Source organism: Rhinolophus sinicus, chromosome 17 (genome assembly GCF_057876585.1).
Source record: "Rhinolophus sinicus isolate RSI-liver-muscle chromosome 17, RSI-T2T, whole genome shotgun sequence".
In the NCBI taxonomy this organism is placed as follows: domain Eukaryota; kingdom Metazoa; phylum Chordata; class Mammalia; order Chiroptera; family Rhinolophidae; genus Rhinolophus; species Rhinolophus sinicus.
The window spans coordinates 180,326,850-180,342,767 of record NC_142517.1 but is presented as its reverse complement, the minus strand read 5'-3'; the positions used below and the strand labels follow the sequence as shown (position 1 = coordinate 180,342,767).

Sequence of the window (15,918 nt, the reverse complement as noted above, 5' to 3'; positions counted from 1 at the left end):
GGTGATGTTTTTCTCTGATTCTTTCTGTTTCAATAACAACTGGCAATTTCATACTTCATGTTCAAATTTCCAAGAGAAGAGTTCTTGGCTTAGCCAATAGCTTCTGTTGTCTATAGGCAGGGTGTCCTGTATTCCAGGCCAGGTTATAGGTAGCTGGCCAGGTGCCTGTCTCGTCCGGGGGAACAACCCAGTGCTATCTCCCTGAGCAGAGAATCTGGCCAGGTAAGTTGAAGCTAGAAGGGAAAGTCAGGCATGAAAGGCACATTGACATTCAGAATATCATATCAAGGGTGTCTTTTATTTAATGCCTTAAATTTTCAGAAATAAAACTGTAGTTTTGGAATTTTAGGCATAACTGAAAGACAGATGGAAATAGATTTTTGGCCTGGGGTAGGTAGAGTCTGAGATATCCTTTTGATATGGGAGCCTTTGGGAAAACTCAACACTACAGATCAAGATTGTGGGACCATTTATCCTGTGACAGTCCTTTTACCTCAGAAAAGATGGGCTTGATAAACTGTCATTGGTTTTCCTATAGCATGAAACATCAAGGCCTTTATTGTTTCATCCCCCAAAGGAAATTTGTATAAGTTGCAGCCAGCATTTAACATGATGAAAAATTATTGTATCTTCTTTTATGTCTAGAAAAATTATGCTTGCTATTTTGCAATATTTTTCATGTGTACTTGTACATCTGGGCATATATGTATGTGTGTGTGTGTTTATTTTTTTCTTTTTTACCCGTTCTCCAACCAACTGCCCCTTTGGCAATCATCAGCTTGTTCTTTATATCTATGGGTCTGTTTCTGTTTTGTTTATTCGTTTTACTTTTTTGATTCCACATATAAGTGAAATCATACAGTATTTGTCTTTCTCTGACTTACTTCACTTAGCATAATACCCTCTAGGCCTATCCATGTTGTCACAAATGGCAAGATTTTATTTTTTTTTATTGTTAAGTAATATTCCATTGTGTGTGTGTGTGTGTGTGTGTGTCTGTGTGTGTGTTTGTATATCACATCTTCATTCATTTACTGATGGACACCTAGGTATCTTGCATATCTTGGCTATTGTAAATAATGCTGCAATGAACATGGGGGTGCATATATCTTTTTGAATTAGTGTTTTTTTCCACTTTTGGATAAATTCCTAGATTTGGTATTGCTGAGTTATATGGTAGCTCTATTTTTAATTTTTTCGAGGCATCTCCATATTGTTTTCCATAGTGGCTGTACCAATTTACAGTCACCCGACAGTGCACAGTGCACTAGAGTTCCCTTTTCTCAACAGCCTTGCCAACACTTATTATATTTGTTGATTTTTTTATGATAGGCATTCTGACAGGTGTGAAATGATATTTTGATTTGCATTTCCCTCATTATTAGTAACGTTGAGTATCTTTTTATATGTCTGTTGACATATGTTTTGTTTGGAGAAATGTTTATTTAGGTCCTCTGCCCATTTTTTTTTTCAAACTTTTATTTATCTTAAGTGTGTTTCGTCAGGACTCATCAGCTCCAAGTCAAGTAGTTGTTTCAATCTAGTTGTGGAGGGCGCAGCTCACAGTGGCCCATGTGGGGATCCAACCGGCAACCTTGGTAAGAGCACCATACTCTAACTAACTGAGCTAACCGGCCGCCCCCTCTGCCCATTTTTTAATTGCATTGTTTGTTTTTTGGTGTTAAATTGTATGAATTCCTATTATAGTTTGGAGATTAACCCCTTATTGGATGTATCATTTGTGAATATCTTCTCCCATTCAGTAGGTTGTCTTTTCATTTTGTTGTGCAAAATGCAATATTTTTCTTTTCTTTTTTTGACATTAGGAACAGCTAGCCTCCAAGTGCCCTTGATTAAAAAAGGAATGGATTTTTCCTTTTAATTGGATGTCATCAATGTTGATTGTCTGTGTTATAAAAAGGGGGGGTGGTCACCCCTTCTGATGTTTGAAACAAAAAAACCTCACCAGAATAGGGTAGAAAGCCTATTTTAAGTAATATCTAATTATTATTTATTGATTTTGAAAATAAAAAATTAAAGTTACTTATTGAAAAACCTGTTTTTTCTTACTGTCTGGATATCCAAGTCACTGTTTTATTAAAGACAAGTTAGTCCTTAGAAGACGACTATTAGAAGGGAGTTTCCCTTGATCTTAGGCAAAGTCTCTCATATCTCACCATCCCATATATGCCCTTGACCTACAAAATTAACTTGATACCTAGGATCCTAAAGAAATGTGTACATAATACGAAGTGGCCAGCCAATGCAGCTTCTATCTTGGAAAGACAAAGGATATGTGATACCTACTTTGCAGATGATTTTCATTTCTGTAATACATTTCTTTTTTCTCTGTTTATAAAATAACACAAGCTTATAGCAGAGTATATGGAAAATACTAAAAATTATAAAGAAAAAAACCTCTCATAATTCCACCATTCATAAACATTCACTATTAATATTTTGGTAAATTTCCTTTGCATATATTTTTACGTGACTGTGATCGCCTGTTATACATAAATTTATCTTTTTTTTGCAAAAAACATGAGCCAAGAAATGCAACATGATTGTGATTCTTTTTGTCGATATGAATTCTTTTCATTTGTTGATTATTGATGGATAATAATAACACCCTTCTCTAATTCCTTATTTCTCATTTTCCTTTTATTATTTTAAAATATGCTATTTTGTATATATAAAATAATATATGTAATCTATGGGTAGGTTATAAACCAATTTGTAAAAGGAGTATCTATCTATGGATTCTCTTCTAATCCAAGAACTAGAATTTATCAATTTTAGTATATGTGCTGCCGAAGCGAGCACTAGAATTTATCAATAATTTGTGTAATAACCAACAGTTCTCTTATCTCCTTCCTCCCTCAACTATTGTTTAAACTTAAATTAAAACATTAAATCAAACAGTTGAAAATTTTAACCCATCAAGTTTTTTTCATTCATGCTAATAAAAATCCCACTTTTTAGTTACTAAAGTATCTAAGTATTGTGTTGTGACTCTATTACACAGCTAGGTAAACTGTTTTCTTTGTAATGGCTCTAACCTTGATCCCTGTTATGCTACTTCCTCTACCAGACTCCTTTCTGAAAGTTCTGTTCTTTTTCAACTCCGAAGTCCAAGGCCAGAGTGACAGTACAAGGTTATGCTAGTATAATTGATGCACAGGAAAAAAAAAAAAAAAGACCTCCATATTCTGATTTTTTAAAAAAATTCCTGATTTAGGAATGACGATTAGGACTGTGAGGCATTTCATCACTGTTAATGCTGAAGATCAGTGGTTTTCTAAGAACCTATAAAATTAAAAGACTTTAAAAGGGTGGCAGAATTCCTGATGTTTACTTAGTAACTGTGTGACGTTGCACAATTCTTATATACCCCCACCATGGTTTTTCTCTCACTTTAAAATTGCTTTAGCAACAATTTGCCCATTTTACTGGGCTGTTTGTAAGGTTCAATAGTGTTTGGAAACAAATGTAGTAAACGAAACTCCTACGCAAATGGTAATTATTTAAAGGAAAAATGACCTTGAATTACAACGCGAAGGATCACTCTTTCCATAACTAAGCACTGCAACAGCTGAGACATTCTAAAGAAAGCTATTTTATTTGGTCCCCAGACGCCTTCCGTTGAATTTGGAGAAAGGGGATTGAAAGTCTGCGGTTTCTTCCAGCCGTTCCAGAAAGCGTATTTTTCAGTGACCGTTCTTAACTGCCCTCGCGTAATTTACTTTCCTCCAGGGCAGAGTTACTCACTTAAAGGCACGATGGCTCGTCCGGTCCTTTTCTGGAACACCACGGAAACTGCCTCGAGGCACTCTCCAGGCTCCTCCCCCACCCACAATGCACCTCTATTCCACCTAGGTGGCTGCTCTGTCACGTGTCAGTCGACGGTGCGCGCTCCCGCTTGGCGCCTGCGCAGAGAACAGCCCACTGCTATTTTTCTCCGTGGCAGCGGCGACGAGCGGAAGTTCTTGGGAGCGCCGCTTCCGTCTGTGTGTTCGAGTGGACAAAATGGCGAAGATTGCCAAGACTCACGAAGGTAAGCGGTTTCCCACTAGTTACGAGTCTTCTCCGCTGCTCAGACTGCTAAAATGATCCCCTCTTAGCTTCTGTCTCTTCCTTTGGTTTCTTTCGTGGGGGCTGAGCCGCGCTTCAGTTCCCGTGTGGTCCCCTCGGCGCCAGCGGCGCAGGCCACTGCCCCACGTAATGGCGTCTTACTCTTGCATCTCCGACAGGCGCTTTGTTCCGTGTTTGGGTGTTGGTACTTCAGGGTTGCTTTTCTTCTCTAACTGGAGGGCCTTGTCTAAACGGCTCGCTAAGGAGGATTTTAGAGCAAGGGACAGGGAAATCGGGCGAGGGAGCTAGTCTCCCTCGGAACTATCGTCGGCATAGTTTGTGCATAGGAGAGTCAGAAAAACACTGAAATACGGCAGCCGCTCTCGGGCTGCCCTAAATCGAATTTAGTTAAACCGAGGTCCGTTATTCTTAACCTTGGCTAATTTGTGTGTGTGCTGGCGTCTGAGATACCTTTTTTTATTTGTACGAAAAGATTTGTGAATAAAATCTGGTAGTTTTTTCCTCCCTTGATTACTTTTAGTATAATCTTTTTCGTTGGAGACTGAGTATTGGTGGATGAGGGAAAGGCTCATTACTTTTTTTAATGGACAAAGCTTTCAAGGTAGTTGATCGTTTTATGGAGTACGAAGTATATAAAATTAGGAAAATGTTGGGAATAGGCTAGAGTTCACTAGGGAGTATCCAGAAATGACAGGGAATAGGGTCATTTTTCAGAAAAGATGAGGTATGAGAAATTGAAGTAGCGTTCCTTGTTTTCTGAGTTGGAATCTGAAATTTTCATCAGACACGAAGCTTCCAAGAGAGTCACTTTTGTTTCACACATAGTTCCTGGGTGCCTGGCTCCATATTGGTCTGTGAGAGGTATCATAAAGACTAAGGCCATGAAAAGTTTTACAGTCTAATGGGAAGACAGATGCATATACATTTTCATTCTTTTGTGAGGCAAATGAATGCAGCATGTTCTGGGAACCTGGGTAACAGTGATTCTTTTATGCTTAGAGCTATTTCATAGAGGAGATGACTTGTCTCTGGTCTAAAAGGATGATCTGTTTTAAATTAGAGGAGGACATTTGAGCCTGAGACAACATCTTGTAACAGCGGTGAGTTGTGAAAGGTGTGATGGAGTATAGTTGGCTGTGGCAGGATAAAGGTACCAGGAGGGAAAAAGTAGATGAAACTGGAAAGGCTGATTAGGACTGGAATGTGAATTCTATTGAATAGTTGTGACACACATAGGAACTGAAGTCCAGCTTTCTGCAGTTAATGAAACGTGTTAATGAGTTAGCAGTGACTTTAATATTCTTAATGTTGTTAGGTATTTAAGATTTAAGCACTGTTTTAATTTTAACGTAGAAGTGTTTTTAGGCACTTATTTTTCTCTCTTTAGTCTATCTCAACATACCTTTTGCAAAATAATTAGAAAATGTGAAGATGTTGACATTTTTGTTCATTCAGGAATAGATTATTCATTTGGGGCATTTTTGTGGCTTTGATTACTTATTGATATTTTCATCATAAGGTACTTTTGGACAGGAAAAATAAAGTTCTGATTAGTTTCAGTGCATTTTTAGAAAACCACCGGTTAAAAGCTTTGGGCTATAGAAGACTCAAATTTACTGGCCCAAATTGCCATTTTGGGTGGGGGGATTATGCTTTGTCAATATGAATTAACAGATGCCATAAAAAATATTGGAACATTGAGTTTAACGTATGAGCACTTTTCTGTGTACAAGACATTGTCCATCACTATGGAGTATAAGACAGAGGGTGATACATTTTTAGTAGAAATATTTACATTGTTTCTTCCTTTATTTCCTTACATCATTTTCCTGGAGAACTCTAGTCCTTCATGGTCCATCTCTATTTTCACTTTTGAAGCCATCTCTGATAACCTGGAGCAGAATTAGTTTTGGGTTTTTTGCTTGCTTGTTTTTATGTAACTATAGCACTCTATAAATTTGTTATATTATTTAAAATATTCTGTTGTGTTAAGGTTTTCTCTTCCACTTGTGGTGCATAGTGGGTGCTGAATATTGCACCAACATTTTTTAAGAGGTTATACTGGAAGTATTAAAAAGAGTTATACGGAAAGGGGGGACTTAAACTGACCTTTGAACAGTTGGGTAGGTTTGGCTACATCTATTTGGCTGAGATAAGTGGGAAGTGGGATCTGATATGGGAGGAAGAAATGTTGGGTTAGCTCAAATTAGGGAAAGCTTTGAACGCTGAGCTAGTTTTGATTTTGGCTTTTCAGTGACTATGGAATAAAGTGCTTTCTTTCTCCCAGGTAACAGGTTACTTTCGTGTTTTAGGAAGGTAATGACGTTGGTTGCAGTGTGAGGGATGACTTGGAGTAAGCAACCATTCTTACTTAGGCGCTTGAGGTAGAAAGGTGGACTTGAATTTGAACCTCACTGGAGCAGCTTTTTAAAATGTGTAATACTTGTTTAATTTTTGATTTAGAGTTGTCCATCATCATATTGTGTAAGTAAAGAACATTATACAATCTTTTCATCCTAAATAATGTTGCTGATAAAGACATTTCTTTGTTGTACCTTGTAATTTATTGTTGAAGTAATGGCTGCATCAGTTTGTTTGTACTTGAATCTTGTGAGGTAAATAATATTGTATTCAAACTGAAGTAGTTTATTGTTATACCTTTCTGTATGGTTCTTCTCACAGGTTCTTATCCCATCATTGAGCCAAACTGCTAACTAATTTTTTTCTCTATCATAATCCTTTCAAATATTTCTATTAGGATTAGCCCTTAACATCCTCTTTAACCAACTGATGGTCGTTTACCCTAGTCAGTGTGGCTTATGCTTTCCAGTACTGAAATATAAAAAGAGTTAGACTTACTCAGATCAAATGCAGTCTTTGGGATCTTGCTGCATGTCACCCAGTGTCATGTGTATATAATTATTAGTGTGCATAATCTTGCCATCTAGCAGTTCTTCAGATATTGCTGACTTTAGCAAATAAGGGAACTCACACTCTTTTCTGTTTTAGAAAGGGGAAAGTGGATTATCCCAAAATTCCATATATTTGCCCATCCCTTGAATGGATTTTTTTTTTTTTTTTTTTGGGCATCACAAAGCTGAAAAGGTGTTCTTCCCTAATTCTTTGCTTGCAGAATGGCTGGAATAGTCATTTTATTTTTCTGCATCTGATGAAAATTTAAATTTCCTATATTCAAATAATTATTGCTTTGAAGACTTTTGTAGTCCGGTATGGATGTTGTTAGTAAAAATAAAAATAAAAAGTTGCTTGAAGATTTTGAAAATGATTTTTTTCTGTAGAATTATTTAGGAATTCATTTAATTAGTATCAATTAGGAATTCATCGTTTAGGAATTGATATCTGTAGTATTCAGTAAAATAATTTACCACTATAGTTGGATATTGTGTTGCGACTTTATTTAAAGAAAAGCCTGAGAGTTGGGATATTTTTCTGGATGTCTTTTAGAAGCCTCATATTTGAGAAATCCTTGCTCACCACTTGCTTCTGACTGTTGGAGAACAGATGACACTTACGGACCAGACTAAAAGGTGTCAGTGAGTGAATAACATCCGAAGGCTGTGCCTCTGTAACATGTAACAAACAGTAATTAGAACACTGCAAATTAAAAATGAAGAATAGAAACACATTGAGGAGGGAAGTGTTACAATCTGGGCACAGCAATATCTGAGGCATAAAAAAAGAAAAGGCATAGGAGGGAAACTGGTAGAGGGACAGACTTTGGCGGGAGCAGTTAAACAGTTGTGTATGGTGTGATGAGAGGTGGTTTATTTCAGAATTATCATAATAGAAATCCTAGTTTAAAATACACTCAGTAGGTAGGATGTTGCCCATCTTTTAAAAGGCCCTCAGTTCTGCAGTACTACTGTGTTTCCTCAAAAATAAGACCTAGCCAGACAATCAGCTCTAATGAGTCTTGGAGCAAAAATTAATACAAGACCTGCTCTTATTTTACAATAATATAAGATAGGGTAATATAGTATAATAATACTGGGTCTTATATTAATTTTTGCTCCAAAAGATGCATTCGAGCTGATTGTCCGGCTAGGTCTTATTTTTGGGGAAACACGGTATCTTTTGATGTCAGACTCAGTTTTTAGATAAAACTTTTGATGTATTTGTCAGAAAACTAATTTTAACATGATTTTCTGATTATAAAAGTAGTAAATTCTCAGTAAATGAAAAATGGAAATCTATTTTTGAATGAATTGAGATTTTAAATGGGCTCAATCACAAATTTATTAATTAATTCACCCTGTTAATTAACATCTATTTGTTCTCTGATAGTTGAAAGTATTCCTAGGATCAGAATTCCCCACCAAAGGGGCATTTCAGTTGAATAATGACATTTCTTTTCTGTAGATCACTGGAGCAAATTTAGTTTTAAAATGTATGCTTACCATATTTTGCCGTGTATAATGCACGCTTTTTTGCCCATATTTGTGAGGGTAAATAAGGATGCGCATTTTACATAGGTAGTACTAATTCCGTATCTATATAAATGTTTTTAATCCTTTTAACGATTATGAGTTAAAAGTGTAACTCTAAAAGTCAATAGCGATACCCATATGCAAAATAATATCCAGAAATACGATAATTGGTTTCGTTGAACTTATGGCTAACTTGCAATGATAAAGAATTCTTGGCCTTCTATGATGCACAAATACTGTTTCCCCGAAAATAAGACCTAGCCGGACATTCAGCTCTAATGCGTCTTTTGGAGCAAAAATTAATATAAGACCGGGTCTTGTATAAGATCTTATCTTACAGTAAAATAAGATCTGGTACTATATTTTATTTTATATTATTTTATATTAAAATATATTATTTTATATTATACCCAATCTTATAGTAAAATAAGACTGGTCTTATATTAATTTTTTGCTCCAAAATACGCATTAGAGCCGATTGTCTGGCTAGATCTTATTTTCAGGGAAACATGGTATTGTAAATTATGTTACCGATATGTAAAATTTCTTGTACCTTGTATTTGTTCTTGTGTTATGTAATTATTTGTTACATGACATTTCTTGTACCATAATATGTTAAAAAATAAATGCTAGGAGCCAGCCCGGTGGCTCAGGTGGTTGGAGCTCTGTGCTCCTAACTCCAAAGGCTGCGGTTCGATTCCCACATGGGCCAGTGGGTTCTCAACCACAAGGTTGCAGGTTTAACTCCTCGAGTCCCACAAGGGATGGTGGGCTCCGCCCCCAGCAACTAAGGTTGAAGACGGCACTTTGAGCTGAGCTGCCTCCCAGATGGCTCAGTTGGTTGGATAGCTCAGTTGGTTGGAGCGCGTTCTCTCAACCACAAGGTCACCAACTCCCTCAAGAGATGGTGGGCTGCGCCCCCTGCAACGAGCAATGGCAACTGGACCTGGAGCTGAGCTGTGCTCTCCACAACTAAGACTGAAAGGACAATGACTTGACTTGGAAAAAAGTCCTGGAAGTACACACTGTTCCCCAATAATGTCCTATTTCCTTCCTCAAAATTTAAAAAATAAATGCTAAAATTCGTTTCTAATACAAAAATCAAATACCTAAGCATAAACAAATAAAAATTTGAATTAAAAGGTTAAAAGATTTTTGCCCTGAAAGTTGGGGCCAAAAATGTGGGTGTGCATTATACTCGACAAATACGGTATATCTTAACACTTAGAAAATTTTGCATTAGTATCAGTTGGGAAGATCAGTAAAGCCAGAAAAGGAAAAAAATGACTAGAGAGTCAGAAGAGTTGGAGGTTTTTTTTTGTTTTTTTTTTTTAATTTTTTTGGGGAATATTGGGGAACAGTGTTTCTCCAGGGCCCATCAGCTCCAAGTTGTCGTGAAGGGCGCAGCTCAGCTCTGAGTCCAGTTGCCGTTTTCAATCTTTAGTTGCAGCGGGCGCAGCCCACCATCCCATGCGGGAATTGAACCGGCAACCTTGTTGAGGGCTCGAGCTCTAACCAACTCAGCCATCCAGCTGCCCATCTGGAAGCTCAGCGGCAAATCATTGTCTTCAATCTAGTTGTGGAGGGCGCAGCTCACTGGCCCATGTGGGAATCGAACGCAGCAACCCTGTTGTTGAGACTGCGCTCTGACCAACTGAGCCATCCAGCTGCCCCAGAGTTGGAGCTTTTGAGGTTAAAGATACTACATAAAAGAGCTAAGAAAAAAAAAAAGTTTATGTGTAGCAGTGGACTCCACTTCAGAGAAGAGAAAGCTTTTATTTTCTGTTGGGGTCAGAGGCCTTGGTTTCAAGGGAATAGAAAGAAGAACCAAGTATGAGAAAAAAGGGTGAAACTTAAGGAAACTGTTTAAAAATTTTTTGAACTTTTTATTGAGAACTGCAAACATACAAAAATAGAAGAGTGAAATGAACCATATAGTTTCAGCAGTTATAAACTTAGGACCACTTTTATTTAATTTGTACATGGGTCCCTTCCACTTTTTCCATTATTTTGAAGCAGATCCCAGACGTATCATTTTATCTATACATTTTCCACTGTGTACTTCTACAATGTAAGGACTAAAAATGTCCCATTATTACACCTAAAATTAATAAAATATCCATTCTGTGTTCAGTTTTGCTAATTGCCTCAAACATTTTTTTTCCAGTTTGAGTCAAGTTCCAAATACAAGTCCATACATTGTGATTAGTCTTTAATCTTCATGTTCCTCTTCCATCTCTTTTCCCCCCTTTGCAACTCATTTGTTGCAGCACCTTTGTCCTATAGTTTCTCACAATCTGGAGGAAAAGGGGAAGGGCAATAAAAACACTCAAAACTACTCCCTCTTAAACTTTCCCACTACTGCTGCAATCAAGATGTCGAGGCCCACAGCAAGGGAAGCTCCAAGAAAACCATTGGCTTTAGGAATGAAGCACAGTTCTGAATTCATACTGCAGGTTTAGGTTGGACAAGCCATGGCAAGGAAACGTAATGAGACTTGCAAATTCAGGTGCCCCTCCCATGATAATTTTAATGGCAATGAATATACTTTCACAGTTTTCTGACCAGCTTAACTGCTAGTTTTGTACGAATCCCTGTGATACATGTACCTTAAATAGGAATGCCAATTTAAGAAATCACATTCTTGAAAACTAATCCTTGAGGTTCCCCTTTGGTGAGGCTCTTTGGTAAATATAAGTCAAATACTTAGCTAATACTTTGATTTCTTGTCTAAGACTTTTTAAAAACACTTCCAGGTTGTGCCAACTCGAAATTTGAAAGACTACCCATAACTTCATTTTAGGATTCCAAATGTTAAGTGATCAGCATCAGTAACCAAGAGTTTTAAACCATATACCTCCCACCCCCATTTTACTGAAGATAAGGGTCGGGTGGGGAAGAGAAGTGAGGCTTTCATCCAGAAAAGCAGATAATTGACAAATCTACATTGTTTCTACCTCCTGACACCCTTTTTTTTAACACCATAGACCTTTGGAAATTTACTAATCTCGCCTCAGTTTTTCTTCATTTTACTTGTTCCCTTAATCCCTCCATTTCATCTCTCAGAATTCTTCTTCCTCTATTGTTCAGAATGATTCAATTCTCCTCTGCACATCAAAAGGACTTTCTAAGTTTCTTATAACATTAAATGTATACTTACCATAAGATCCATCCAGCAGTCCTACTCCTAGGGTGATGCTAAAATTTATGATCACACAAAAACCTATACCCAAATGTTTATAGCCGCCTTATTTGTAATCTACAAACTTCAAACAACCTGACCGAAGCTCAGAGAATGGATAAACACACTACAATACGGTGAAATACTACTTGGTAATAAAAAGGCACACACAACAGTATGAAGACTGGAATACTTAATGGAGTCAGGTGATTAGAATGCCAGCTCTTAGCAATCCTGTGTGTGGCTACTAGGAGGTCCTAGTCTTGTCCAGTCTCTAGCAGACAGTATCCATTTCTCTTTATCTTCACATCTGAATGTCTCAAACTATAGGGAGTCTAAATTTGAAATGGATTAGGTGGGAACAGAGGATTTTTGTTTTTTTAAATTGGAGAAGGGGAACAGGACTTTATTGGGGAACAGTTTATACTTCCAGGATTTTTTTCAAATCAGGTTGTTGTCCTTTCAGTCACAGTTGTGGAGGGCACAGCTCAGCTCCAGGTCCAGTTGCCATTGCTAGTTGCAGGGGGCGCAGCCCACCATCCCTTGGAGTTGAGGAATCGAACTGGCAACCTTGTGGTTGAGAGCCCACTGGCCTATGTGGGAATCGAACTGGCAGCCTTTGGAGTTAGGAGCACAGAGCTCCAACCGCCTGAGCCCCCGGGCCAGCCCCAGAGGATTTTTTTTTAAGTTGATCATAATTGAAGTAGGGAGAGATTAGCATAAACATTTCCTCCTTCCTTTGCCTCAAGTCTTATTTAATATTTTGGGCCTTTAGTTATTTTTGGTATGTTCCCTCATTTCTTCTTCATACTTGCCAACAAATCTTATGCATTGATCATTTGTTGTCAGTTATTAATCTATTTGCTCGTGTTTAAGAAAGTACAGGAATACCTGCATACCAGGAGCTGTAATTTAGTGCTAGCTTTGAAAATGAGGAGTTAGAGACAACTTCTTTGCCTTTCCCAGAGATGTAAAATGTTTATAAAATTTGAAGTTGTGCAGTTTTACAAACCAGTGCTGGCATAGATGGGGGAGAAAAAAATTTGGGAAAATGCTTTAAATGACTGCTACAGATTGAAAGTACTTTTTTATTATGAAATAGTGTAACATAAAAAAGTGTAGGAAAAAATATGAACACAATTTAACCCTTTGCCCAACTTTACAATTCTTAATGTTTGCCATATTTGCTCCACAAATTGTATTTTGGAAATGAAGCATTGCAGGCACAAAAACTGCCTTATAGATGAATGTAACGATACATATGTTTGCTCATAAGTATTTGAGTATATTATATTTGGTATTTTGGCACATAGTTTATTAAGAAATAATTGTTGAGTTTTCGTTTTTGATTCTGTCACTTGCATAACTGCTGGGTTTTGTGGAATCTTGTCTGAATTTTGTGGATAACATGATGTTTGTGTAAATGTGCTACAGTTTACAGTATATAAACAAAAACCACTTTTTATCCATAATTTCAAGCAGATACAGAAACAGTATACTTGGTTTGCATATAAACATTGAACCATGCAACCTGTATAAATTTAGTAATGAACTCCCCTTAGAATTAATGAACTACATACCCCCAGAAGACCTTGGGGTAGGTAATTTTGTTGCTAAATTTTGATTTAATAGGAATCCAGTCATGATATACATAGACTTTATAAAACACTAATTCAATATTTTGTGTCTTTGTAATCAGAAAACTGTTATTGATCATAAGAAGAGAGAATAAAATCAGGTAAAATTTAGTAGACGAAAGTAGTTTTTAAATAAATGCATTATTCAAATGACTAGCTACTGAAAACTTAAAATGGAAAATTCTTTAGAAGGAAAATAAGCTGTGATGTATTGAGTGGGAGGGAGCAAGCTGCGCAGTGATGATGTATAGTATGATGCAATTTTTGTGAATCAGTACGCCTTTTCTGTTTTTTGTTTGTACATGAGCTAGAAAGGTATAAAATGATGTTCTAAATTGGCAATTTTAGTATGGGTGAACTGGGGCTGGAAATGGAGGGACTGAAGGTCAAGTACTATGAGTTTTCTGGGGTGTTAATGTGGAAAACTACTATTAACTTGGAGGTTCTGACCCTGTGTATCTGAGGCCTATGAGTCTGTTCTTATAACAGGAACCCAAATGATTTCGACGTAGGTGATCAGTAAACTACAGAGATTTATTTCATAGAAGGGAGATTGCAGGCTATTTGGCTAGTCTGATTCACCCATTCGTGTTTCCTGCCTGGATCCTGATGGCAGTAGCACTTCTGGTCCTTTAAAAGAACCTGTTTACTTAAAGGTGATACATGAACCTTGTGGTTTAAAAACAAAACAACCTCAAATATTTCAGAAATGGGAATGTTCAGAAAGGAAAAAAATGAAGAGTAAATCTCTATTTACCTTTTAGCCAATATTTCTGACCACTGAGGTTTTTTTCTAGGAGAAAAAGTGTGCATGGGGGTAGCAAATATGGATTTAAAACTTAAAATACTTCATACAGAAAAAGTAGAATAGTAAAATGAATCATGCAGCTCAAATGAAGATATTTGTGTTTGTGATTAATCATGGCGATGCCCCTGGCTGCCTGGGCTGCTGTAACAGTTTGAGGGGAGAGATGCAGGAAAAAGTAATAACTTTGGAGATGGTGGCTCTATGACACACTATTTTGAGTTGAGATCTGGTTACAAGCTAGGACTGCTAGTTCAGTAGTAAACCTAGTGCATGAATTTGAGTTTCTGAGACTTACTCTGGATCCTACAGGGAAATGTGGCCCAGCTGTTACTACATTTCTACTTTAAACCACACCCTCCTTGAACTACAGAGGGTTTTCTCCCTTAGCTGGGGGTGAGGGCTGGGCATTTGCATTATGCAGTTGAAACCTATTTCTTTTTTAGTCCTTTTAAACTAGTAAATGAGCTTTTTAAAGTGCTTGTTATCAAAGAGCTTAAATCAGTTGAAAGTAATAAGCTAGAAAGAATGGAAACATCTGTTTTTTAGCCTACGGAAGTCACTGACAACAGAAACTCTTCCCACACGTACGTATTATTCGTATTAAAATAATACCAGTTTGTAGTTTAAAATTACGTGGTATTAAAATATTTTTTTAAAAGTTTGAAGACTAGTCTGTATTTTTCCCCCCTTTCTTCCGTCTCCCCCGCCCCCCATCCGGTTCAAGCCATTGTTTCTCAGTCTAGTTGTGTAGGACACAGCTCCCTGGCCCATGCTGGTATTATGAGCCTTGCGCTCCCCCCAGCTGAGGCAGTCTGTCGCCGGTTGTCGGCTCACAGCAGCTCTCACCGGCTGTTAGTCGCTCACGATGGCTGCTGCCCATTCACACTGGGCCGCTCATGGCAGCACACCATAGCCCATGCTGACCTCCAGTTGCTCAGGGCAGCCCAGCTTTTGTTCACAATCTTAGCTGTAGAGGGCGCAGCTCATTGGCCTGTGTGGGAATCAAACCAGAGACCTCGCTTAGGAGCACGGCACTCAAACCACCTGAACCACCGGGCCGGCCCAGACTCGTCTGCATTTGAAGGAGACAAGACAGGACAACTAAATGCAATGTCTTTTTGATTGGATCATAGATCAAATAGAGCATAGCATCTAGGAAGGATGTTACTACTACAAACGGGGAGATTTGAAGCTAGATTATATATTAGATGATAACGTTATCAAGGTTTAATTTTTTGAGTATGTTAATACTGGTGTTAGCGTAAATCTGGAAGTACATGCTAAAATATTGGGACTTTTATTTATATTTTTTAATTGGGGAAGGGAAACAGGACTTTATTGGGGAACAGTGTGTACTTCCAGGACGTTTTCCAAGTCAAGTTGCTGTCCTTTCAGTCTTAGTTGTGGAGGGCGCAGTTCAGCTCCAGGTCCAGTTACCGTTGTTGGTTGCAGGGGCTCAGCCCACCATCCCTTGCGGGAGTCGAACCAACAACCTTGTGGTTGAGAACCCACGCTCCAACCAACTGAGCCATCTGGCACTGGCCCTTGTGGGAATCGAACCAGCAGCCTTCAGGGTTAGGAGCACGGAGCTCCAACCGCCTGAGCCACCGGGCCGGCCCTTGGGAGTTTTAAATGGTTTAGAAAAGCCATACGTACACACATATATTTGCTCTATCTTATATACATAGACAATTGATTAATACAGATGAAGAGATGTGGGCGTTCACTGTACTTTTTAATTTTTTTCTAGTC

General features: G+C 37.9%; 1 protein-coding gene across 1 annotated transcript in view; it reads left to right on the top strand.

The window, feature by feature from the left end:
* The first annotated feature begins 3,997 nt into the window (after nt 1-3,997).
* The window catches only part of SF3B1 (splicing factor 3b subunit 1), a 32,936-nt gene continuing 21,015 nt past the window's right edge, over nt 3,998-15,918 (top strand). The window contains exon 1 of the mRNA XM_019741296.3: nt 3,998-4,054. Coding sequence (XP_019596855.1) covers nt 4,027-4,054 — 28 coding nt within the window. The 5' untranslated portion in view covers nt 3,998-4,026. The remainder of the gene's footprint in view (nt 4,055-15,918) is intronic.